Source organism: Anas platyrhynchos, chromosome 17 (assembly GCF_047663525.1).
Source record: "Anas platyrhynchos isolate ZD024472 breed Pekin duck chromosome 17, IASCAAS_PekinDuck_T2T, whole genome shotgun sequence".
Classification (NCBI taxonomy): domain Eukaryota; kingdom Metazoa; phylum Chordata; class Aves; order Anseriformes; family Anatidae; genus Anas; species Anas platyrhynchos.
Genome location: NC_092603.1, coordinates 1260001 through 1285180, shown reverse-complemented (window position 1 = coordinate 1285180; position 25180 = coordinate 1260001). Strand labels below are relative to the sequence as shown.

At 44.3% G+C, this 25180-nt stretch overlaps 1 protein-coding gene and 13 non-coding genes across 18 annotated transcripts; 12 read left to right on the top strand and 2 right to left on the bottom strand.

Annotated features, from left to right (window-relative positions):
* Positions 1 to 3: 3 nt before the first annotated feature.
* Positions 4 to 76, bottom strand: TRNAK-CUU (transfer RNA lysine (anticodon CUU)). The gene has a single exon. It is a non-coding gene; the product is annotated as a tRNA-Lys (tRNA).
* A 381-nt stretch (positions 77 to 457) lies between these two features.
* Positions 458 to 530, top strand: TRNAV-CAC (transfer RNA valine (anticodon CAC)). The gene has a single exon. It is a non-coding gene; the product is annotated as a tRNA-Val (tRNA).
* A 224-nt stretch (positions 531 to 754) lies between these two features.
* Positions 755 to 826, bottom strand: TRNAE-UUC (transfer RNA glutamic acid (anticodon UUC)). Its single transcript has one exon. It is a non-coding gene; the product is annotated as a tRNA-Glu (tRNA).
* Positions 827 to 1390: 564 nt separating this feature from the next.
* Positions 1391 to 1462, top strand: TRNAE-UUC (transfer RNA glutamic acid (anticodon UUC)). Its single transcript has one exon. It is a non-coding gene; the product is annotated as a tRNA-Glu (tRNA).
* Positions 1463 to 1823: 361 nt separating this feature from the next.
* Positions 1824 to 1896, top strand: TRNAV-AAC (transfer RNA valine (anticodon AAC)). The gene has a single exon. It is a non-coding gene; the product is annotated as a tRNA-Val (tRNA).
* Positions 1897 to 2114: 218 nt separating this feature from the next.
* Positions 2115 to 2187, top strand: TRNAV-CAC (transfer RNA valine (anticodon CAC)). The gene has a single exon. It is a non-coding gene; the product is annotated as a tRNA-Val (tRNA).
* Positions 2188 to 2403: 216 nt separating this feature from the next.
* TRNAV-AAC (transfer RNA valine (anticodon AAC)) lies at positions 2404 to 2476 on the top strand. Its single transcript has one exon. It is a non-coding gene; the product is annotated as a tRNA-Val (tRNA).
* A 395-nt stretch (positions 2477 to 2871) lies between these two features.
* On the top strand, positions 2872 to 2944 carry TRNAV-CAC (transfer RNA valine (anticodon CAC)). Its single transcript has one exon. It is a non-coding gene; the product is annotated as a tRNA-Val (tRNA).
* Positions 2945 to 3833: 889 nt separating this feature from the next.
* TRNAE-CUC (transfer RNA glutamic acid (anticodon CUC)) lies at positions 3834 to 3905 on the top strand. The gene has a single exon. It is a non-coding gene; the product is annotated as a tRNA-Glu (tRNA).
* A 317-nt stretch (positions 3906 to 4222) lies between these two features.
* Positions 4223 to 4295, top strand: TRNAK-CUU (transfer RNA lysine (anticodon CUU)). Its single transcript has one exon. It is a non-coding gene; the product is annotated as a tRNA-Lys (tRNA).
* A 2187-nt stretch (positions 4296 to 6482) lies between these two features.
* Positions 6483 to 6555, top strand: TRNAK-CUU (transfer RNA lysine (anticodon CUU)). Its single transcript has one exon. It is a non-coding gene; the product is annotated as a tRNA-Lys (tRNA).
* Positions 6556 to 9215: 2660 nt separating this feature from the next.
* Positions 9216 to 22859, top strand: LOC101789720 (E3 ubiquitin-protein ligase TRIM7). 5 transcript variants are annotated; one of them, XM_005018306.6, is made up of 9 exons: positions 10637 to 10723; positions 10819 to 10982; positions 12979 to 13405; positions 14239 to 14334; positions 15055 to 15285; positions 17374 to 17396; positions 18051 to 18166; positions 19008 to 19043; positions 21126 to 22858. In XM_005018306.6, exons 1-9 carry the CDS (start codon positions 10721 to 10723, stop codon positions 21638 to 21640), a joined length of 1611 nt encoding a protein of 536 aa, XP_005018363.5. In that variant the 5' UTR covers positions 10637 to 10720; the 3' UTR covers positions 21641 to 22858. The 5 variants fall into 5 exon arrangements, with proteins under 5 accessions (XP_021127179.3, XP_005018363.5, XP_021127178.3 ...); XM_027470464.3 differs by having other exon boundaries at positions 10641 to 10723; positions 10846 to 10982; positions 21126 to 22859; XM_021271504.4 differs by lacking the exons at positions 10637 to 10723; positions 10819 to 10982 and adding an exon at positions 9216 to 9339.
* A 1415-nt stretch (positions 22860 to 24274) lies between these two features.
* TRNAT-UGU (transfer RNA threonine (anticodon UGU)) lies at positions 24275 to 24347 on the top strand. The gene has a single exon. It is a non-coding gene; the product is annotated as a tRNA-Thr (tRNA).
* A 168-nt stretch (positions 24348 to 24515) lies between these two features.
* On the top strand, positions 24516 to 24587 carry TRNAP-UGG (transfer RNA proline (anticodon UGG)). Its single transcript has one exon. It is a non-coding gene; the product is annotated as a tRNA-Pro (tRNA).
* The last annotated feature ends 593 nt before the right edge of the window (positions 24588 to 25180 follow it).

The following is a 25180-nucleotide window of genomic DNA, read 5'->3' as shown; positions in this document are numbered from 1 at the left end:
AAGCGCCCGACGTGGGGCTCGAACCCACGACCCTGAGATTAAGAGTCTCATGCTCTACCGACTGAGCTAGCCGGGCCCCAATTTCCACCTTTTTTCATCCTTATTTTGGTGATGCTTTCGGTGGTTCCAGCCTCATTTTCTTCAATATGTTCACTGAGATCTGCTACAAAAACAAAATTCAGCACAAAAATTTATTGGAAAGACTGAAAACCCCCCTTCCTAACCCAGCAGGTGATTTATGCAATTTTTAACCCTATAATTAATTAAAAAATGGGATCGGCCGGGAAGGGCCGCATAAATAAAACTCTTCCTGCTTGGAATAGGAGCAGAAAAGTGCCTTTATATGCGTAATCTTAGGAAAAAATCATTTTTTTTCCTTTTTCCTCGCATTTTTAGCCCAAAATAAATTTGGGATCCAGGTGAAGGGAGGGGGAGGGCAAAGGGGGTGATATGGAGGGTTTCTGTAGTGTAGTGGTTATCACGTTCGCCTCACACGCGAAAGGTCCCCGGTTCGAAACCGGGCAGAAACACTGTCAAAATTTTAATATTTATTCTTTTTCGTGTCCTTAAAGCTGGTCAGGAGGTCGAAAAGCCAGGGCTGCAAATAAAAACTCTGTTTTTAGCACGAGTTTTAGGCAGATAATTAGGTTACGCCTTGATATTTTCCTTGGGGTCATTGTGCCAGGTAGGGCAGGTAACATCAGTGCAACCAGAATTTATAAATATAGATTAATTAAGGAAAATAAATTATCTTTTCCCTGACCGGGAATCGAACCCGGGCCGCGGCGGTGAAAGCGCCGAATCCTAGCCACTAGACCACCAGGGAGCTGATGTTTGCGTTTCTTTTCCCAATCTCATCTTTTATTATTGCACATTTTTGGCAACACCTGGAGGGAGGTGTGGTAGCGCTGTTATCAGTTGCCGGGCTCTGAGAAAAAGTACCAGAGCGAGATAAGTCCCTGTGATCGAAGATTAAAAACCATTAAAAAAATATATTTCCATATTATTTCAAAAAAATAATATTATTTCCAATTATTATTTAATTCATAGCACTGTTCCCCCCTCCCCAAAATTCCTCGCACGAACCCACTGGAAGCTGCTTTGCTCAGCATCCCCCTGGTGTGACTTCCCAGGCTCTTGATCCAGGCAGAATTAAGTAAAAAAAATAAAAAAGAGCCTAAAAAGGGAATGATGTGGGACACGGGGGGGGGCAGCCCTGACTGGGAGTCCTGCAGGGTCCTCATTGCATCGAGGACAGAACCAAGCCGCTAAAAGTTTGGCCAGGTGCTTGAATATCACCTTTTGCAAGGATAATAAATAAAATATGGAAAAAAAAATATATAGAAAAATAGCAAAATTGATTAAAACAATTATTACCCCGAAGCATCTCTCCCTGGTGGTCTAGTGGCTAGGATCCGGCGCTTTCACCGCCGTGGCCCGGGTTCGATTCCCGGTCAGGGAAAGGAAATCTTAATTTTTAGGAAAATTTGCTCTTTTTACCAAAGAGCAAATTTTTCAGTCTTTTCCAGTTCCTTTTTTCCCTCCCCTCTGGCAGAGGGAACCGCTGTGGATTTCCTCTGCAAGTCGGTGTCGAAAGCATTCCCCTCGCTTTCCATCCTCATGTTGCTGTTTTGGGGCTTGCTCCAAAATAAAACTGGGTCTTGCTCATCCACCCAAGCTTGGCTGGTTGCAAAAATGGTCTTTTTTTCTAAACCTAGCAGCAAATCTGGGAGGTTCGGAGAGGAATTAAGAGAGCTGGAAAAGCTGGAGGAGAGCTGGGTGCATCCTACCAGGAATAGGGCATTTTTGGGGTCATTTTTCAAGTTTCTGTAGTGTAGTGGTTATCACGTTCGCCTAACACGCGAAAGGTCCCTGGTTCGAAACCAGGCAGAAACAAGTTTTTTTAAGGATTCTCTTCAGTTTTCAGGGTTCTCTCTGATGTGTCATTTTTTATTATTATTATATTTTTCAGACAAATCTCTGAGATTTCAGACAAATCCAGAGCTGAGCCCTTTGCTTTGCCTGGGCTGTTAGCACAGATGAAGCAAAAGGAAAGCCAAAGGCAATGGGGTTGAAAAAATTGGGGAAATGGGGGAAAAAACACCTTTCATCCAGTTTCTGTAGTGTAGTGGTTATCACGTTCGCCTCACACGCGAAAGGTCCCTGGTTCGAAACCAGGCAGAAACAACTTTTAAGGGAATTTCTTCAGTTTTTAAGGGTCTCCCTGCTTCACCTCCTGCACCAAGGCAGGGCTTGCAAAAACAGGGCAGAGACGAGGAAAATCAAAGTTCTAACATTTAATTTCTTTGCTGTTCAGTGCAGCAAAGCCTTCCTTTTAATAAGAACTCTGCAAATGGACCTTGGGATATTGGAGAAATGGGTCAAATTCCCCCTTTTCATCCAGTTTCTGTAGTGTAGTGGTTATCACGTTCGCCTAACACGCGAAAGGTCCCTGGTTCGAAACCAGGCAGAAACATGCTTTTTTTTGCTTTTGAAGGCATCCCTCAGATTTTCCCCCTCCTTCAACTCCTGCACCAAAACAGGGCTTGCAAAGGCAGAGAGAGGGAAGAAGGAAAACCCAAAATCTAAATCATCTCATTCCCACCGTCATTCTGCATGGCAAATCCTTAATTTTCTGCATATTTTTGATAATGACCTCTCAAGAGATGGGTATGGATGCTAGCTCTATAAAAGCAGTGTCATGTTAAAAAAAAATAAAATAAAAAAGCATAAAAGAAGCATGGATTGTCAAGGGCAGAAGTGAAAGCCCTTACTTTGCATGTACTTTTAGCGCAAATGCACCTAAAACAAATCCTGTACAAACAGGCTTCAGGCTATTGTAGAAATAGGGGAAAAAACACCTTTCATCCAGTTTCTGTAGTGTAGTGGTTATCACGTTCGCCTCACACGCGAAAGGTCCCCGGTTCGAAACCGGGCAGAAACACTCCTTTTCAGCTCCTTTCTTGGACATCATACCCAAATTTATGGTTTTCATGTGTCAAAACCTATTTGTTTCGGGGCTGTGACCTCGAACAGCAGCCAAAATTTCAGGCTCCACATTCAATTAACTCTCTGGAGCACAGCTCCTTGCCATTAAATGTGGATTTTCCCTCTTTGCTGCATCTCTGCTGACCCACATTTCCACGTAGCTTTTGTTAAAGCCCTTTTGTTGTTCATATTTCCATTCTTCCAGAAATTTAGTCATAGTCTGGCAGGCAAAAATGTAGATTTTTTCCTGCTGAGCTGCTTTCAATCTCCTACAGTCATATTTCTATTACACTTGTGGATTCATTCTAGTATAATATTATCTGTAAGTGTGGCATATAAGGGGTTGAGCTGATTTTTTTTTCTAGAAATGGGGATTTCTCTGTAAAATGGGATCTAGTAGTAGGGGAGAGTCCTGTGCAATGAGTGAGCTTTGTTCATCTTCCAATATCAACATAGGAAAACTGCCTAAAGATCAGGGGAAATCAGTAACTGGACTGAAATTCTTGTGAATGTCAAGGATTAGAGGTTGGAAAAAAAGCATTTGGTGGCTTAGGGACCTTGTGGGATATCCCAGGAGAGCAGAAGGACTCCCAGGTGTTGGAGAAGCCACCGCTGGATGGCAGCAGAAGACAAACCCAAGGACCTGCTTGCCTGGGAGGATTTTCCCTTTCAGATCCCAAAGGAAGGAGGAGGAAAATAGTCACAGAATTAAGCAAAGCTGCTTTTTTTTTTTTTTTTTTTTTTGCTTTGAATTCGGTAAAAAGCAGCTCCGGGTCCCCCCCAAATTAAAGCCCAGGGCATTGCCTTGACCCCGCGTTATATGCGGGCAAGGGGCTCCATCGCGCTCCCTGGTGGTCTAGTGGTTAGGATTCGGCGCTCTCACCGCCGCGGCCCGGGTTCGATTCCCGGTCAGGGAAAAACCCAAAATAATACCTTTTATTTTAATATTTTATTTTTTTTATTGTACCCCCTGCTGATACAACACGAAGCACCTCGCTCCCCGCCGTCTCTGAGCCCTGCTTCGGGGTCTTCCCCCGGCGTGGGTGCAAAACCTGATTTTGCGTTTCCTCCATCCACTTTACACTGCAGCAAGCTCAGCAAAAAAAGTGAAACAAACCCAGAAATCCCAGCTTTTTCTGCTGTTTTCCAGTTCCTGCTACAATCCTATATCCCCCCCCCAGCTCCCCAAGCCTATTGCACAAGGTGTGATTTCCAAAAAATAGTAAAACAAGCAGCCCGGCTAGCTCAGTCGGTAGAGCATGAGACTCTTAATCTCAGGGTCGTGGGTTCGAGCCCCACGTTGGGCGATGCTTTTTAACCACTTCTCCCACTTCTTGCAAAAAAAATAACTGGGGCTGTTTCATGAAACTATCCGCCAAATCCATCCACAGCCCCCAAACGGAGAAATATCTGAAAAAAGCAAACAGCTGCATCTGTGCTTAATCAATTTGCTCAATATCACACAGGGATTTTTGGGTTGTTCTTCCCTTTTTCTAGGAGGAAAATGCCTTTTAACCATCCCTCTTTCTCACCCCTTCCACCAGATTCTTCTCATTTGCCCTTCAAAATTTTCCTTTGTCCCTTGGCGTTGCAGTGAATCCTACTCATTTCCTTAACCTCTACCACTGCTTCATATATTATTATTATTAAATTTATTATTAAATATATTATTAAATTATTATTATTATTATTAAATTTATTATTATTAAATTTATTATTATTAAATTTATTATTAAATTTATTATTATTACTGCTTCATGTTGTTTTCGAGATACGTGAACCTCTCCACCCTGGAAGTGGATTGGAAACAGGAGGGCATCCAGCCCCATAGAAACAGTGGGGTCCTGTAGCGGGTGTTACCTGCTGGTACCAATAAAAATAAATTCCAGGAAATCCACATTCCTCCAATTCTTCAAAAAATATATGTATATATACACCCTATTTTCATATATGTAATGTTATAGATTGTAAGCATCTTTTTTGATTTGAAACGGAGCCTTTTGCTCAACATTGCATGGAAAAGCACAGGAAAAAAAAAAAAAAAAAAAGAACAAGTTGAGATTTTGGGCCAGGAAAGCATTGCACCGTGCTCCTCTCCGGAGTTTTCTGGACCAGTGGGTCCCCACCAAGTACCCAAAGGTGTGCGAAGTTTCTCCACTTTGTTCTGGCTGCCTGGAGGAGTTAAGCTTGGCTTCATGCTTGAAGAAACGTAGGTGTTATCGGGATTTGTGCCGTCAGCCCAAGCACAGCTGCATAAACATTGGGTTGGGTTGATACAGGTGATGCCAAAGGACTCAGAAGTCACTTGGAGCAGGTAGGCAGGATTCTTGGAATCACATCCTAATTAAATATGTGATCCCTTCAGGCCATAATCCTGTCGTTTAAGGCCTCCAAAACAGAGATATTCCACGTGCCATGCATGAGCTAGACCAGCTGAGGAAAAGGTGGATAAGGTAAAACTGAAACAACAAAAATAGAGGTGAGAAAATGGGAAGTGCTGAAACTTTTGACTTTTTGCAAAGTCCTGACTTTGTCTTAGTACAAAGAAGGTCCAGTATCAATTAAAGAATTAAAGGTTTCCCAGCATTGGTCTGGGTCAGCTCTTTTTTGTTTTTTGTTTTTTTTTGTTTGTTTGTTTTTTGTTTTGTTTGTTTGTTTGTTTTTGGTTTTTTTTCAGATTTTTTGCTCCATTAAAAAGATGCAGAAGTCAGAATGAGATTAAATGTGATGCAGAACAGGGAGGGGGATAGACAGACCGTTTGCTTTTTGCCCGGCACATCTACCCTTTTTATTGGCATTTGCACATTAAAAATAAAGATAAAAAATGAAGTAATGGGGCTGCAAAAGCAAAGGGCTGCCCAGGTTGCAGTGACAGCAAAGAAAGGCTCTAGGATTGCATGAAGATCTGCTAAATGTATTTTTTTTCCTATGGGCATGTATTTTTTTTCCTACGTACATTTTTTCCTAGGGCTGACTGCAAAGCAGGGAGCTGGGGGATTTCTCTGCACAAAAGGAGATTAAACGGTCTGAAAGCCTGCAGGGACTCACCCAGGGAACAAATATCTACATGTCCTGGAAGGACGACCCGAGCTCCACGAGCTGTTTGCCCAGGTGTGAACCGAGTATTGTTCCCACCAAACAATATCCCCCGCTGGCTCCGAGGTCGTTCAGGTCCTGGCTCAGCCCAAGCAAGGGGAAACATCATATAAAGGCAGTGGGGATGTAAAGTCGGGATGCTCGGACCTTGGAGCACAACCCTGGTAAGGGACCTTCTTTTGGGGTTTTATTTTGGGGTTTTTGCTACAACGCATCTTCATCCTGCTGCTCTTTGCGTCATTCTGATACACCCTCTAAATACCTTGAGGAAGAGCTTCTGTTTAATATTCCCATTTTAAAACTCACAAGTTTTCTCTTTTTTTATTTTTATTTTTTACTGTCAGCACCAAATTTAATTTTTTGAGTGAGAAAAAGAGCAGAAATGGCCATTTAATTAAGCCCAGCTAGCTCAGTCGGTAGAGCATGAGACTCTTAATCTCAGGGTCGTGGGTTCGAGCCCCACGTTGGGCGCCTGCATTCTGAGTTTTATTTTACATTTATCCAAATTTCTTTTTCTATAGTATGGAAAACCACCGTTGCTATCTCTAAGCAAGAAAAGGAATTATCTTAAGAAATAAAAATGCAATTTTTTTTTGCTTGTAAAACCAATTTTATTTTGCCAGACAGATTTTTTTTTTTTCCCTAGGTTCAAGAATAAGCAAGGGATTTATTTCTCAACAGGTGCAAATAGTTCAAGGTGGGAAAGGCAGTGAACAAATTGGAGGTGTGTGTGGGAGGAAATTAGATATTAAACAGGTGCAAAATGAATTAGGGGACAGCTGGGGAATCTGATGCAGAAAAGTTGTCCTGTGCAGTAATTTTTCTCCCCAAATGAAGTCTCTCAGCAAAATTCATTGCATTGTTATTTATATATAGATTTATATTTTTATATTCTTGATATATTAAAATTATATATTTTATATCTTATGCATATTTATAATTATTATAATATATATATTTATGTATCTTTTAGGTTTTCAGGACTGGAAATGTGTTATCTGATCCCTGCAGTGATATTTTCCTGCTTAGCACAGAAAACAAGTTTTTGGGGCTCTCTTAGGCAGATATGGGTTGTCAATAATCTTTTTTTTTTTTTAACTATGGTGGTGTCTTATCTCACCTTGAAGAAAAGATTTGCATGAGAAAACTGGCTGAAAGTTTTCTCCCCGGCACAGCAATTTAATTGGAAATATGTTTTGGAAAGGCTAAAAAAAAGGTGTTTAGAACAGAAAATGCATTAGAAATGTATTAAGGATTTGTCTGATGCTGCCTTGAAAACAAGGCTATTAAAGTAATGGAGCAGAAAGGTGGAATTGCCTGTATTTCAGGATTTTTAGGTGTTGGGAGATTTTTTAATAATGTACTTCAAATTTCTCTACTTTTTGCCCCAGAAGGGACATCACAAACACCTGTACCTTGTTTTTTGATCTCCTTTGCCCTTACTAAAGGGCTGATCACCCATGACCATGAAGGTGCTTTTCGTGGGGCTGACCCTTGTCCTGTGCATCGGAGTGGGTAAGTGGAGGGCTGCAGTGAAATGGGATTTAATTGGGGCAGGAGAAGATCTGGTGATGGTTGGAGGCATCTTGATGAGCTCTTGGTGCCTGTAACGTTTTTTCCTCATGCATTGGATGTCCTCAGGTCTGAATCTATGATCTCTCTTGAATCATCCCACTATAAAACTGGTTTTCTTTCCACTCCCCTCCCAGTTATTGAAAAGAGATCTCCTCTGGGCCAGGATCTTCAGCTGTAGGTAGCTGGATCCTGGGCGAGATCTGCACCTGCTTTGCCCTGGAGAGCTCTTGGGATGGTTTTATTTTATATTATTATATTTCAGCCATTTGAATCCAACCCATAACCCATGTCCAAATTCATTCTCCATGGGTCTGTGGTTTGATTTGTTCACATCTGGCTGGAAAAGTCTAAATTGGGTTGAGTGTCCATAGGCACCATCTGCCTCTCCTACACGAGGACTCTCCTTAGTGGGTCTGGAAGCAAAAGTGAGGCTTGGACCCTTCCCTGGGGGGCTCTAAACCATCTCTGGGGTCACCACTGTCTTGTCCTAGGGCCACTTGGAGCAAAGCTCTCCGTGGTCCTACAGAATTGGTTCATTGCTCCTTGTGTCTTCTCCATCCACCACAGTTGAGGCTCTTCAGTGCAAAGTCTGCAAGTACAAGCTCCCCTTACTCGGATGCTTCCGTGGGGCAAACGAAACCACCTGCGAGCGGAGAGAGAAGTGTGCCATCATTAAAACCTCCCTAGGTAGGTGGGGAGGGTCAAAATTGCGAATTTTTGGTTCAGAGGGGGGTCGTCCTTGTGTATCTGTATGATTTGGAGAAAGAAGGAGGATGTAATACGGAGACAGATGTGGGAAAGGGTGAAAGCAAAGGGTCAAATACCTTAGTGGAGATTGTCTTATGTTTATTTTTAAAATAGCCTTTTTTAGGTGAAGGGGATGATCTCCCACAGAACCACGTGAGTTTTATGTGTTGTCTTATTTATTTTTTTCTCCTAATTAATCCAAGCAAGGTGACCATTTGGGTGTGCTGTTTAAGGGGCTCATTTCCCACCTGGCAAGAAGTTCACCACCAATTTTTTTTCCTTCATTTAATGCTGGTTTCTAACCCCAGCCCCTCTCTCCAGGGAAGGTGACCCTCTACTACCAGCAAGGCTGCACCTCCGCGATGAACTGCGGCCGGGAGCGGGCGGCCGATGCCGAATCCCGCCTGACATCCCACTACTCCTGCTGCGAGACCGACCTCTGCAACGAGGAGTGGGATGAGGACCCCACAGACTAACCCCCAGCAGGCTCAGGATGAGGTCTACCAGCCCTTTTGATGCTCAAAGTCCTCAATTTCATCCTGAGCAAATATTGCCCTAAATCGGGACGGTTGGACGCGGTCTGTCTGCCCGCAGGGCTTCCCGGCGTGTTTGGCCTGATTCTGTTTCAGCTCTAGCAATAAACCTGCGGGCCTATAATTGGCAGCCGAATTTGGCTCGTGTGCATGTTTTCCTTCTCCAGACGTTCCTATTAACAGCCCTTCAGCCTCAGCATTCCTGGTGGTCCCGAACATAATCCTGGCACTAAAACCCCAAGGGCAGGCCAAGGTGCTTTCCCCTGCTTGCATCCCATTTCTCCTAGCTGGGAATTTCCCTTTGAAGCTTTATCTAGCACCGACTTTTTGCAAACGAGAGCATCAGGGAGCTGCTGGATGCCGAGAGGGAATAGAGGACACGTACACCTGATAGACGCAGGTATTTATTTCACCCCAAATTCCTTCATTTGTCAAGAGAGGTTGAGTCATCCACCGAATATAGACAGGTAAAAAGACCTCAGGAGGCACCAAAATCCTGCTGTTGACTTCAGATGAAATCTAAAGGGGTGGCTGGAGCTCCTCTGGACACTTACAGTCCCTGAGCACAGCCAAAGACCCTGAAGAGGAGAGGATAATGCATGATGGGCAGTATTAAAATAAATGGCTTTCTTTTTTTAGCCTTATCCCCACCTCTGAGGGCAAAAATTTTATGGTGGGAGGGGAAAACGTAATTATAGTGTGGGGTTCGTGTAACAGTGGGGATCCAGCTGTTATCACTGCCCTAGAAAAATAAGTATTTGGGACTTTTTCTCTCTTTTTGCAGCACAAGGGACAGGTAAAAGGGCAAAGTTTTTTTTATTTTTTTTATTTATTTTTTTTCTCCTGATGCATTGGTACCTGGGAATCTCAATGTCGTGAGCAGTCATTTAGCTAAGTAGTAGATCATTAAAAAATAAATGGGGATAAAATCATGGCCACTGCACTGGACAGTAGAGGAAAATGATGCTCTTTTTGATTATTATCCCCCTGAGGAGTTTGTTTTGTAGCTGGCTGCAGAGATTTTGGCATGGCTTGGTGTTGTAGGGTCTTTTTCCTTGCGTGGATACAGGTGTCCTGCTTCTGGAGCCAGTTTCAACTTCCAATCTATTTCTGGAATGAGAAGTTTGGAGGAAACCCCTTCCAGCCTTGGGACCGAGAGCAAGTCTCTGTCCTTCCAGCCTTGTTGCTGGCTGGTGGCTGGCTCCAGTTTTGGGGTGAGAAAGGGCAACTTCAGATTGCTCACACGTGTCCTACCTGCAAGCATGGGCATGAGAGCTTCAATATTCTTGGACCCACCTAACATAGGATGAAACTTCAGGATGCTCAATTTGGTACCAATAAAAAAAAAATGCAAGAAAACATATCAGGGTTGAATTTTCCTTCCCTTATTCAATCCCTGCTGTTTGGGATGCCCAAATCTCTCTTTATCCTAAGCAAGCCACCCATGGAGGGTAGAGGTGTCCTGCTGGAGATGTTTCTGCCCTTTTTTGCAAATATGAGCTGAATTATTAAATGAAAGGAAGATATGAAAAATCTCTCTCCTTCCTGACTCCTTGCTTCTCTGGGCATCAGAGAGGGTTAAGTAGGGTGCAGAGCCCCTCTGGAGAGGGTTTGGGTTTGGAGACAGGTGGAGGGAGGTGCTGGAAACGTGATCCTGGCTCTGGGCAGGGAAAAACGCTTTGGCACGGAGGGGAAGAGCAGAGCTGGGGAGGAGGAGGAGGAGGAGGAGGGAAGAAGAGCGGTGGGTGCCCAGGATAGCTGCAAATGGGGGAGGGGAAGGAATGGTAAGTGAGACGGGGGATGACAGGGGACAAACGGGGCAACCAAGGGCTGGCAAGGGGCAGGAGCTGAGAGGCGTTGAAATCTCCGTGGCATCCAGGGCTTGGGCTGGTTTCCTCCATCGCAGTGGCCAGCAGTGGTCCCACTCTGCCTCCCGCTGTGCCCTTGGGTGCTGGGACCCCTTGGGCTCCCTGCTAAGACCCTCCTGATGCAAAAGGCTGGGAGATTTGGGAGGACACCCCTTCCCTACACCTCTGCTGCGAGGTACGTGGGGGCTCACATGGGATTTGGGCTCAGTGGGATGTTTGTCTGTCTGCTTTTCCTGTTCCCAACAGGCTGCCTTTATGGTTTTTTTTTTTTTTTTCTTCCATCAAGGTGTCTCACTATTTTTCCTTTTCTTTTTCCTTCTCTTCCTCTTTTCTCTTCCTCTCCTCCTTTTGCAGCTCCACAGTGTGGATTGCTCAGCAGCTCATGGGCCGCCACCTCTTCCTTTCCATAACCTTATGATGAAAAATATTTATGTGGCACAGGAAAAAAAAAAAATCAATACAGTTTTATGTTTGATAATAGATCAGCAGAAATGCTAGCTGGAAGAGAAAGCAATTTCCAGCCCATAGGGAGTAGTGCGGGTATGAATAAAAATCGATGTATGTGAGAATTAAAAAAAAAAAACACTTACATAGGTGGAAATCCCTTTCCCTTAGGGAACTGTGTACATAATTTGGTATATATTGCATCTCTAGGGATGCATATGTGTGTACATATATATATATATGCACCCATATATATATACAAGCTTGTGTGTGAATATATACATATAAATATATATGTGTTCTGCTGTTCTCCTGAGTCATTTGTTGTGTGTTATTTCTGATCACAAACTAACATGGGTCGTAACAAGCATGGGTACGTAGATTTTATTTTCCAAGAAGAAGTGGGATTCTTTACCAAAACTCCAAGAAAGCCCAGCACAGAGTTTAAACCAACCTGGAAAAGTTCATTTCTAGTTCCAAACGAGTAAGTCTGGGATAGAATAAATGCAAAACTCAGCTCCTGCTTTGCAGATGTCACCTGATGCTGGGAAATGCATTTTCCGTAAAAGCTTTAACACAGCAAAAAAAGCTCAAATGGAGGCTGGATGTCTCTTATCTGAGGTTTTCCCCAACTGTAAAGGCATCAGGATCGATTCCATCCCTGCTATAAATCAGAAACCCTTTCCCAGACCTCTGGCATCAGGGCAAGATTTATTTTGTTAACGTAATGCCTGGGGTTGGGGTTTGTTTCCCCCTGGAAACAAACACATCTCCAAGGGAAGAATCTCAGCTTGGAGATGTCAGCTCAGCTGGCTTGTATGGATGGGATCACTTGACCTGTTTTCATGTCCTCATTAGGAAAAGATGAATCACCCCCCAGAAGTGCCTACTTCTCTGTGTTTTTGTTAATGTGAACCCAAATAACAAGATTTTGTTAACCTTTTACCTCCCTTCTCCCTAACAAGAGCTTTGGTGAGCTGCTTGTGTGGAGACAGCCGTAATATGGACAAATCCCAGCCTGCAAACCCACCCAGGAAAGGCCCTATATAATCATTCCCCATTAATGTAAGGCTTTGAAAGTTGCACCTGGGATTACCAGAAGGCAAAAAAAGTGTTTTTGAGTTGCAGGATCCCCCATCCAGAGCTTAATCTTTATAGATTTAGGAAACTTATTGCCGGATTTTGATACAGACCTTGCATCTGAGTGCATTCCCTTTCTCCTGTTGCTTTTTATGGCCCCTGTTGAGCCCTGGAGCTCAACCAAGTCATCTGAAGCACTAGAGGGTGAGACGGGGCTCTAACAAGAGCTCAGATGGTTACCTGGATCGGGGCCTAGAGCAGCTGCTAAACACCCACCTCGGGACTCAGATCTTGCCTTTTGCACCAGCTCGGCCAAAAGGCAACAAGATCTGACATCGGCATCTGTGTCCTGAACAGTTTCCCTTTTCCTGGAGGGGAAACAAAACAACAAAAACACACGTAGGGAGCTCAGATGTGATGTTTTTTTGGAGGAGCGGAGAGCGGGGATGTCTCCTTGCTGTGTTTTTTCTTACCTCTACATTGTGACCTAAAGCTGAGGTCTTCGTTACCGGTTTAAAGAAACCGGACACTGCAGAAGTGACCTCGGGCAGCGGGCTCGTTCCTGGAAAAGAAACGCCCACTCGGGGCCGGGTGCCAAGCATTCATGCTCTGCGTCCAACCCCGCTGAAATCGGTCTTTGCCCGCAGGAGAGAGGCCATGGCGGCGATGTTCCTGCCCGGCAATCTCCAGGACGAAGCCACTTGCTCCGTCTGCCTGGAGTTCTTCAAAGACCCCGTGTCCATCGAGTGCGGGCACAACTTCTGCCGGGCGTGCATCATCAAGAGCTGGAAGGACTTGGAGATGGACTTCCCCTGCCCGCAGTGCCGGGAGGTTTTCCAGCAGAAGAGCTTCAGGCCCAACCGGCAGCTGGCGAACATGGCCGAGATCATCAGCCAGTTCGCCCTCCGGGGGGCCAAGGGGGCTGAGGAGGACGGGTTGTGTGCGAAGCACAGGGAAGCCCTAAAACTCTACTGCAAGGACGACCGCAGGACCATCTGCGTGGTGTGCGACCGGTCCCGGGAGCACCGGCCTCACGCCGTGGTGCCCGTTGACGAGGCGTCCGAGGAGTACAAGGTAGTTGTCTCGGCTGTCTGTCCGTCCACCCTTCTGGTGTTCTTGTGGCCTTTTTCACCTTCGTTTTGTTGTTTGCCCTCACTCAAATCCCTGAGATGCCACCTGGATGGGGTCTCCCCCAAGCTTGGTGCTGGGAAATGTTGAACCCTGTGAGGAGCCGGGTGCTGCTTTCTCCCCAAAAATTCAAAGAACTTGGAAAAAATCTCCCTTTTTTCTATATACACCCAAACCTCTTGTGTATTACTCTGCAGAAGGGAGAGGGCAGAGGGGTGGAAAAACAACTCTTGTGAAAGCTCCAGGCTCGAGCCACGCTGCCAACAGCCCCCGCGGGCACCCACCTCGTTGGCAGAGCAAACACCCACGTCTATTTTGGGTGCGGGCGAGTAGCCAAAGACGTTGCCTGAAGGCAAGGTTGAGTTCATGTCAGGAGCAAAGCTTGCCTAGGTGTGCACGTGGCATGACAGCAGCCCACGTACCCTCCCTTCCCATCCTCTGCCTCCCCTCGGAGGTTTTTTTGTGCTTGCTGCAAGCACAGAAGCTTGTGGCTGCCACTGAAGGTTGCAAACGTGGGTGCCCGGCTGCACGTGGGCAGAGCTGAGCTAGCAAATTCCCCCATTGAAAGGGTTTTTTTTCTTTTTCTTTTTTTTTTTCTTTTTCTTTTTTTTTCTTTTTTTCTTTTTTTTTTTTTTTTCTTGCAATCCTGCTTGCTTTTGCATGGCTGGAAGAACAAGTTGTGCGCAGGCAGGATGAGATAGCAAAAATATATATATATATATATAGCAGTAATAAGGAAGAGCAACAAAATGGTAATATCTTCTTGCTTTGTTTCCTAGGAGAAAATCCAGGGCCGCTTGGATTTCCTGAAAAAGGAGAGGCAAGAGCTGCTGGAATTTAAAGTGAACGATGATAAGAAAACCCAGGAGCTTTTGGTGCGTGCAGTGCAATGCTCCAGGGTGGTGGGGACGAGGGTCCACGTTGGGATGCTTGGAGGGTGCTAGGGTATATTGAACACCCCCATCATGTACAGCCTTGTCTGTGCTTCCAGAGCTGCATTCCTTGGGGTAAATCCTTCCCATTTGCCCCTGGGTTTTGTCTCAGAGGGGATTTGGTCTGCTTGTGATGACGATCCAAGCAGAACCTGGGATTTCGGCAGAGCTCCCAAGCAGGAGATGATGGTGAGGCAGGGACTGGGGGTTATCTGACAGCGTAGATGCCCTCAGAGGTGGAAAAATCCCAATGTGATCAGGTTTTCCTACACAACCCCTTCTCCCAGTTTGGGCTGTGGGAGCAGCAGCTGATGACAGGGACTGGGGAAACCTCTTGGCCACCATCAACACTTGGAGAGTGTTGCTTGACTCTCTACCACCCCAGGAGAGAAAAACAAACCCTATGTGTTAAAAGCAGAAGGGAAAAGCCACCTGAGATCTTCCATGGAGGTGAGACACCTACCCCAGATGTTTGTTTTTTTTTAACTCAGTGCTGAACAAAAATAATTTCGTATGGAACAAGGAGATGAAGAGATGCAACTGAGGTCTTGCAGAAGCTGAACGCTGTTGCCTTCAAACCTCCATCACTCAGCAATGCAATGTCACATGAGAAAAACCAAGCCACCTTTTATTTTATTTTTTTTTGTTGCTTTTCACTCCTAGAAAACAATAGAGAATGAGCGGCAGAAGCTGCTGGTGGAGTTCGAGGGGCTACGGCAGTTCCTGCACGACCAGGAGCACATCCTCCTGGGGCAGCTGGAGAAGATGGAGAAGAGCATCGCCAAGAGGCAGAACGAGAACATCTCCGACCTCTCCAAGGAGATCACGCTCCTCAACAAGCTCATCACGGAGCTGGAAGAGAAAATACAACAGCCCATGCTCGAGTTCCTCAAGGTGAGGTATTTGCAATGAAATGAGCGTTCAAGTTTGAGTCTTGACACTTCTATCCCCTTTATTTTAATGTGATTCTGGATCCTGTAGAGGTGGTTTAAGGATAGTTATCCTTTTTAAGGGTGTTTTTTTTGTTTGTTTTTTTTGCACCTTTAATGAGCAGATAGTGCATGGCAGTGTCTGAGTGCCCCAGGCTCTGTTAAAACAACAAAACAACTATTTTGGGCTGAGGAACATCTCAAATCAGAGGTGTGCTTTTCATATTTAATAACTTTAGATAAATCTTCCTGCCATGAATTTGTCTGGACCTTTCTATCACCCATAAATTCCAGTTTTGAGCCATGTCACACCTGAATTAGACCTTACATGATGAGCCACTGCAGTGGTACTGCCTGGATCCTTAAACATTTTGCAAATCCAGGCTTTGGTGGGTTTTCAAGGCACAAGGTTTTGTGGCTTGCCAAGTCACAGATGTCCGTTCCTCCAGCTTAACAGAGCTGGCATGGGCTCGGGATGGAGTCTGTAGGGTGGTACGTGGAGCCCAGCAGGATGCAAATCCTCACCAATTATCACAGCAGAGCCCTGGCTGCAAAAGGTTGGCTGGGACCTAAAAACAGAGAGGGGTTTTCTAGTCAAAATGAGCTCTTACAAACCTGGAAGGCGTGAGGAAAAGAGCAGGTGGAGTCCAGGCATTGGTTGGTTTGCAAAAAAAAAACACACCCCAGCCCTCTGTGTTACCTAAATTTTCCTTTCCCAATGATGTGGGGTTGGAAAATCCAACCCAAACTGCCCACCCCAAAACCAGGCAGCCCTGTTCCTCACCAAATAGCAAAAGGTTAATGGACGTGCTTTTATTTGCTCATGATTTTGATTAGAGCAGGTATATGGTGCACACACAGATCTGCTTGCTGATTTTCTGTGCTTTTTTTTTTTCTTTTTTAATCAAAACCAGCTTTTCTAGCTCTGCGCTTTCAACCAAATCAATTGTCCCCTTTCCTCCCCGATTTAAAGTCAGATGCATGTCATGTGGTTGCTTAAATGTGTTTTTCTGTATTAAACAGCCTTTGTCAGAGTGGAACATCCGACTCCCAAATATCCTGGGGTGAAATTCCCCCAGTGAGATTAAATTCCCCTCCAAGCACACGGGGTTAAACTCCCTCCCAGGCAGCATTGAGAGCACTGTAAATATTTGCAGAGCTTGAGCAAGGCTCCAGTACTTGGCTATGGGTGAGAAATTTCACATGGCCTTTGCTCAGCCCCCACCAATGCACATGAAAACGATCCTATAACAATAGGTGATTTTTTATTTTTTTTTCCTAAAAGGTCACGTTGGAAATCCTCAGCCATCCCATTCCCTGGTTATGGCTTTCTGTTGCCTTAGGATTGGGTCTGATGTGCTTGCCACGATTTATGCCATTTTTTATTTCAAAACAAATACTATTTCAAACATTATTTCAAATATTATTTTAATTTCCAACATTATTTCAAAGTGCTCGGAAGGGGCAAATACAGAGGGCTGAGCACGGTTTTCATCCCTGTGAATTTTCTCCGTGCAGCAACTAGGTAGTAAGGATATTTCAACCCGTAATTTGCCTCCATAATTAACCCTTCTTGAGGGCGAATAATTTCACTCCCGTGGAGTGAATCTGGAGTATCTGACCCATGATGGGACAAATCAACCCTCGGAGGCTCCCTAAACTCTTCTTGATCATGGAAGATCAGATATCTCCAGATATCAGGGAGAAATGGGTGTGCAGGATGAATGCAGACCTCCAAAGGCAACCTGCCAACCTAAACCACATCACAACTACAGCCAAAAAGCTGGAATCTTGTACATTATACAATATTGTACAATATTGTACGATTTTCAAGGCTGCTTACTCCTCTCAGAAGCAGACATTTGGGTGGGATTTGGTGGGTCTGTGGTCTTCTGGAGCTGAAAACAAACATTTGGGACATGGATTTGTTGCAGCCATAAGGGATGGGATGTCCTGGATGGGTTTGATGAAGGGGAATTGCTCGCACTGGGCCATATGGGACATAGCACGGGTTGCACGGGTATTTCACTCCATCTCTCTTTTTCCTTTCTAGGATGTAATGAGCATCATAAGCAGGTATGGAGCATTGCTTCTCCCTTTCTTTCACGTTTTTTTCCCCACCAGCCCTGTTTGAAGGTCACTGCTCGCAGTCCAGATGCCAGAAAGAGGCACCAGGGTAGCCCTGGATCAAGCTCTGGGTCCAGCTTTTTGGAAAAGAGCATCATCACAAATTCTTTTCCTAGCAGAAAACTTCTTCAAATGTCAAATGAGACCAGCACCCTTGAGGTGATTTATTTCTGATGCGTAATTCACCCCAGGGAAATGCTGTGGGCACCACTTAAGCCCTTAAAGCTGTAGTAGGAGCAGCTGGGTGGGGGTAACGTAGCACTGACCCCCTTTACAACCAGACAAGGGGATTTAACAGGGTGATACGCAAACCCTGATGTCCTCAGCCTGCACAAGGTTCACCTAAATCATTCAGATTTGGGATCTGCCCCTTCTGGCAGCCAGAACTCACCTGCACATGCAATGGAAGAGGAGGAGGTGAGTGCACCAGGGCCAGGATAGACCATGATGGAAATCATTCTCCAGATGTGCCACTAAATTTTCTGCAGTTCCTCCTTGCTAACAAGATTTGGGGTGGGCATTGCACATTGCCAGCTACAAATAAATAAAGAAAAAGGGGGAATAACAATGTTTTCATTCCTGCTTTCTCTTTTTTCTTTGCAGAAGTGACGATGTGAAGAGCCACAAGCCTGTACCCGTGTGCACGGATATGAAAATGCACGTCTGCAATTTCTCTCTCAAGACCGTCGTCCTTGAGAAAGTCGTAAAGAAATTCAAAGGTACGTGGAAACGAAACCGGGGGGGGTTTTAAATAGGCCTGGCCTTTAGGAGAAAGGGCTGAGGAGCGCTGGGGATGCTGCGGATGTCTCGAGGCGCCTTAGCACATGCCTGGCCAGTGGTACCAAAATAGGAGAATAAATTATGTTGGAAGGGACTTCTGGAGATGTGCAAGGACTGAAGAGCTGCCAGGGTCACAAGTGAAGAAGATAAAAGGTTTATTTCAAAGAGGAACGAAAAGATGAACCTGAGCACAACCATTTTAGGGCAAACAGCCCACGTTTGGCAGCTCCAATAGCCAGGCTCTGCGTTTAAAACCCAGCCCCTTGCAGCAGTGCCGCAAAGCCACGAGATGGTGCTGAGAGGTTTGGGAAGCAAACCGAAGGGCTGGAGAACCAGAAAGGGCAGGTCTGAAAGAAAAATAAATAAATAAATAAATAAATAAATAAATAAGCGCAAATTATGCCCGGGAGCAATAATAATAGGCAAGGATTGTGCTGGAAGTTCACAAGTCATAGGACAATGAGGAGAGCAAAATACCGCAGGGCACATAAAAAATAATAATAAAAGATAATAAAACATTAAAAAAGCCTTTAATAAAATAGGATGTTATTGTGCTCCTTTTTTTTTTTTTTTTTGGTAAAAATTTAAATCTATTTAGCAGGAATTTCTTCTCTTGCTTTTCCCCATTGCCCAAGCTGGCTTGGAGCTGGGATGCTCCATCCTCAGCCCTTGCTTCTAGCTGAACATAATGTGGGTGTAAATGTCCCTGTAAAGGAGATTTTACATTTTTTTTCCTGTCTCTCTCTACTTTGCCATTTACTGCTTGTCTCTTCTTTTCAGAAAACCTGCGGGATGAACTGGGAAGAGGTGAAAAAGGTAAAAGGCACATGGTTAAGGCATAGCACCCTGGAGCAAAGACTTGAAATTGTGGTTGTAATTTGCAAAGCTGGTTTTGCAAAGCCAAAGAGAGAGTGGAAAAAAAGACAAAAAGGCACTCTAATTTTTATTTTTTTTTTTAATATCTTCTCTTTCAATGATTTTCAGATCCAGCCTGCTCAGTTCAAGAGTCAAAAGCCGATTTTTCTAGCTGACGCCGGGGATCTGACAGCTAAGCTAGGTCCTTTCTACCTCTTTACACTTAACAAAACTACAGTGTGGAACAGACAGAACAGATTTTGAACCCCTCAAAAATAGATTCACGCCCTTTCCAGCCACGACCTGCTTTAATTCTGCTATATTTGCTGTGGCCAGGTTTCAGAGCAAGCTGTGGTTGGGCTCTTATTTCCTCCAGAGTTTGGGATGGAGAAGGTGTGGATGCTCCACGATCTTCTCCAGTGCAAAGTCAAATGATTTAAAGTCCTGCTGAAAGCTGTTGGAATCATGGCTGTGGGCAGATGGCCTCTTTCAGATGGTGTCAGGAGGCAAAATTGCTCACTGGCTCCTTGGGGAGAGCGAAGGAGCAGGTTCATATGAGAAGTTGTGGATTTTCATCCATTCAAACCATCTGAGTTGGTCCAGATTGACTCTTTAAATGATGAACCTGGCTGTTTTTCCCCCAGAATATTACAGGGGGCATCCGTTATTTTGCTGGTGGTGGTGAGGTTGAGAAAAACCAGGAAAACACAGCTATGGGCTCTGCAGCCTTGAGCCCTCTGACTTTGCACTGCGGTGGATGTGGGGCACACCCTAAAAATCAGCCCCCGTCCTCCAGCTCCCTTGGCCATAACGCAAAGGTCGCATAGCTCGAGTTCTGCCAGCAAAGCCGTCTTGTTGCAGAGAAGGCTTATTCTTGCTTTTAAGGTGGTGTTTTTCAGCACGGGGCTTGCAAACCCCTTGGGGAAGGCAAAATAGGACGTGGGTTGGATCCTCCCCAAGCACAATCCAGCTGAGAGGGGTCAGGTTCTTCTCACAAACCTCCCCGACCACATCCTGAAAAATGCCGAGGGGTTGGCAAAGCAAAAAAGAAGAGAAGTTGGCAATGACTGCTTAAAAGCAACACGGCAGAACAAACCCCACTGCATGTCCGGGGTGGTGTGTGTGCATGTGTAGAGGTAGAACTTGGCTGGTGTAGTTTCATTTTCCCCCTAACTTTTGCAAATGGACACATATTGAAAGCACCTCTTTCATGTTCTGATATAGTGCAGCACACAGGACATGTTATTTTAAAGCCAATCTCCCTTTTTTTATTATTTTTATTTTTTATTTTTATTGCTTTGAAGGAAAAAATTAAAAAACCTTCCCATGTTATCACTTTTCCAACCCCTATGAAATGCCACAGAGCTTTCAACCACACCATGGATCTTTTTGGACTTCATATCAAATTTTCAAGCCCAAATTAATGGATCTTGATAGAACATAAAGGCCTTTAGTTAAAGAAACTCTGGCACAAAATCCACCATGTTTCTGCTCTTAATGTCCCATCTTGGAGGTCCCCAAAGCCACAAAGGGTCTTGTTCAGACTCGGCGACTTTGCTGACTACAACCACAATTTGAGGTCACTAAAGTGCTCACTGTTTCCTTTGAGCCTGATTTTGGAAGGGGAAAAGACATGAGGATCAAAGTTCATCTATATGCATGCTCTGTTTGGGCTGCCTGGATGTGACGAGGTGTGTAAAGGTGCCCTTAGGTCATGGCTTTCTATGGGGATGTGTCATCGTGGGGCAGTTTGGGGACAGATACTCAAAAATTTATCAGATGGGGGGTGCACATAGCCCATCTTGTGTGTTGTACATTAGATGAGCCAGAAGCAAAAAGAAGAAACAAAAATATCGACATCTTTTTTGGAAAAAAAAAAAAAAAAGGCTTGATCTAAGGTCCATTTTTACTGTATATAATTACTAATAATTTGCATGTGGTTTTACCATGGGTTAGCAACCAATAAGCACATCCTCAATCCTTCATTTTTCATTTCGTAAATCCTCACTGAGTTACTATCACTGTAACTGCTGTCACCAACAGAGGACCTGACCCTGGACCCCGAATCGGCGAACCACCTCCTCATCCTCTCCGCGGACCTCAAGAGCGTGAGGATGGGCTGTAGGAAGCAGGAGCTGCCCGACAACCCCAAGAGATTCGACACGAACTCGCGGGTCCTGGCCAGCACGGGCTTCAAGTCGGGAAGACATTACTGGGAGGTGGAGGTGGGGGCCTCGGACGGTTGGGCCTTCGGGGTGGCCAGGGAGTCCGTCAGGAGGAAAGGGCTGACGCAGTTTTCCCCCGAAGAAGGGATCTGGGCGGTGCAGCAAAATGGGGGCCGCTACTGGGCGGTCACCTCGCCCCAACGCACGCCGCTGTGCCTCAACCAGAAACTCAACAAGGTGAGGGTGTACCTGGATTACGAAGGGGAAGAAGTGTCCTTCTACAACGCCGACAACATGCAGCACATCTTCACCTTCAACGTCGCCTTCCAGGAGAAGGTGTTCCCCCTCTTTTCGGTTTGTTCCACGGTTACGTACATCAAACTGTGCCCTTGAGGCTCAGGGCCTCTATCCATGGTCAAGGCCTGGTCGGCCGCGATGAGCTCAAGGGACTCTCAGAACAACCACGCAGCCTGGGTCCTCACTATTTGGGGTCTTCAAATCAGCTTAAAACAGAGAATAGATATTAAAAACTAAAGCTATTATAATCAGCAGCCCCCAGAAGTTTGCAGCCACCGTCTTAAACCTATCCTTGAAGCAACCCAACTCCTCAGAGAGAAGGAAACCACCGGTAGCTAGATTGGGGCTCAAAGTTTGATAACAAATGGGCATTTTTATTTTCTTGTGTGGGTCTAAGGATTACTAAGACCCACCCAAGACCAGGGTGGGGAGGTTGTGGAGCAGAACTCCCCTTTGAAAGCATCATTTCCTCAAAAATGAAATGGTCAGTGGGTAAGGGTCCTGTGGGAAAGGTGAAGAGAGTGGACAGGACACTTTGGACTTCCATCCAAAACCAGAAAAGATTTTGGATGGAAGTCCAAAAAAAAGAGGGTTTGCCTCTTTCCCTCTTTCTGGGAAGAAAGGCCCCACAGTAAAGGGCATGTTACTTATTTTAGGTTCTCCTTCTAAAATTTGGTACAATGCACTCCAAAGCCTGTTTTGTGCTGTCCCGATGGTGGTCTCATCCGTCCTGGGTGATCTGAACCATGTGGCCACCAAGATCTGACCTCTCCTGGATGGATACCATGGCTTTTGGGTTGTTCTTTCCATCAGCTTGTGTTTGTGCTCTCTGCTTTGTTTCTCTGTCCATAGCCCTTCTGGGCAGGTAGTGCTGCTATTTTGAAAAAAAGGCCAAAAAATAAAATAAAATAAAATAAAATAAAAAGGGCTTTTCTTGTGGGAAAAAAAAAAAAAAAATGTTAACATTGCTCAGGTGTGTTTGACCTGCAAGACCTGTGTTTCTGAATTGTGGTGCTCCTGTGTAGCTGCTCCAGAGCTCCCCTCCCTGCCAGAAAATGCCATTTGCAAAATAACTTGGTAAGGTTACTTTGCTCGTAGCGATGTGGTGCTGGATCTCCTTTATTTCCTCAGTCTCTGTTTACATCTCAGCAAAATCACCCATTTACCTTCACTTTGTTTTTCATGGAAATCCTCACTCTTTGCCAAGACAGAGCAGAAATTGAGTGAATCCACGAGAAAACATCTCTGTGTTATTTCCTCAGTGGAGAGGTGTTTTGGTGCCTTCTTTTTTTATTTTTATTTTTTTTCCTTTTTTTTTCTTTTTTTTTCCATTTTTTTTCTTTTTTTTTTCTTTTTTTTCCATTTTTTTTCTTTTTTTTCTTTTTTTTTTCTTTTTTTTTGTTTTTTTTTTTTTGTTTGTTTGTTTTTTCCCCAGGTATAGAGGATTATCTTCCCAATGCATCATTAGAAGCTTTCTCTGTGCACAGCTGAGCCCTCAGCAATATCCCAGGTAATGGAAATGTGACCAGTGACTACTGGAGATGAAGCACAATCCATTTCCAATGAGGTTCATTAATGCTGGTTAATTTAAGATGCCTTTCCATTAGTCATAAAAAGAGCTGAGGGTGACCAGCCAAGGTGTGACCATCTCATTTTTTTGGCTGGTGAGTTTTTTTTTCCTATCCTGAGGGTCTTTTATTTTTTTATTATTTATTTTTTTTAACGAGTTTGGCTTTAAATCCACATTAGTTAAAACTGCAGCAGCTTTTATGAAGGCCAAGCCTTGAACAGGTGAGCAAAATGCCTGGATTTTCTAAGCTTTGTCCATTGCTGAAACGATGCAGCTGTAGAAGCTGTAAAAATAACAGCAAAAGAGCAATCCCTGGAATAAAAAAGGTAGTAGCAGCAGACGTGGGATTTGTTTTATTGCAACTCGGTGTTTGTCCTATCTGTACGTGAGAAGTGCTGCTTTTCCCTCAAAATGTGCAAAATCCCGTGGGAAGCAAAAACGTTGCATAAATGGATTTGAAAGCTTCCAAGCTGTTCCTGGGCTGTGTGCTACAAATAAAATGTGAAGGTGCTACCCGAGCTCAGCTTCCATTGATTAAACCGCAAAGGGTCTGGAGAACATCAAAGTCATGGGCTGAAGGGCTGCCCTGCCCAGAATTTGGGATGGGGTCTAGGGAAATAATTTAATAATAGCGTATGTGTATATATTTATATGTATATCTCTATTGGGCATACATATAGAGGGTTTTTTCACATCTTTGTATGTGAAACGCAAACCCAGTGTTTACGTATTCCCTCTAATAAAGTGCAATAAAGAAATTATATTAAAGACCTGGAAAATTTTTGCAGGAGAGGGAGGGGTGGGCGTATTCCAGCAGCAACGCGGAGGCTTTTCTCATTGCCTGCATTTTAGCCAAATCCACATGAATAAATGAATAAATGAATAAATGAATAAATAAATAAATACATACATACATACATACATACATACATACATACATACATACATAAATAAATAAATTCACACCGGTGATTTTTGGGGTCGTGCAGCTCTCCTTGCTGTTGCAATTTGCCTTCACCTTTAGAGTCAATTCTAACTAGAAGAGGACGGGCGGAGGTAAAGGTTTTAGGGAAGCATTTTGAGGAGAAAAAGCAGAAAAAAAATCCCTAAACTGCAGGATGCTGTCTGCAGACATCTGTAGAACAAAACCTTCCAGTGCTGGCTCCATAGCTCAGGGGTTAGAGCACTGGTCTTGTAAACCAGGGGTCGCGAGTTCAAATCTCGCTGGGGCCTCTCCGCTTCGCTTTTTTTATATATTTCTTTTTTTTTTTTCCTCCTCCCCGAGGGCGCCCCCTGCTCCATCCCCTTTTCATCCCCGCTGGGAAGGAGGAAAGGGTCCAGGGCAGACCCACTGAACGAGCACAGCATCAAAAGCCTCACCGGGAGAGTATCAAACACCTCGGCTCGTTGGTCTAGGGGTATGATTCTCGCTTTGGGTGCGAGAGGTCCCGGGTTCAAATCCCGGACGAGCCCTTCTTTTATTTTTTTTATTTTTTTATTTATTTTATTTTTTTTATTTTTTTATTTTTTTTTATTTTTTATTTTTTATTATTTTTTATTTTTTTATTTTTTTATTTATTTTATTTTTTTATTTTTTTTATTTATTTTATTTTTTATTATTTTTTAATTTTTTTTTTTTTTTTTTTTTTTTTTTTTTTTCTCTCGCCTATTTTCTCCCTCTCTCTCTTTTTTTTTTTTCCCTCTTTATTTTTTTTTCTAATTATTATCATTATTTTTCTCCCTTTCGCAGCGCTTTCGGAGTCCTTCGGGCTTTTGCTCTCTGCAGAGCTTTTTGCTCTCAGCTTGCTGGGGAAGACTCATAAATGAGCAAAAAAAAAAAAAAAAAAAAATTCTGGACCTTTTCACTCACAGAATCCCCGGATTTCCCCTGTTATTCCCAAATTAACCCTTTCCTGCTCGTGTATTTCGTCACCCTCTTACGCAACATTTGTGTACACCCATGCAAAGAAAAGGTGATTTTTTATTTTTATTTTTATTTTGCTTTTACTCCTTCGGGGGACACCTTCCAGCTGGCTGCGTGAATCTCAGAGTTTGTGCACAACAAC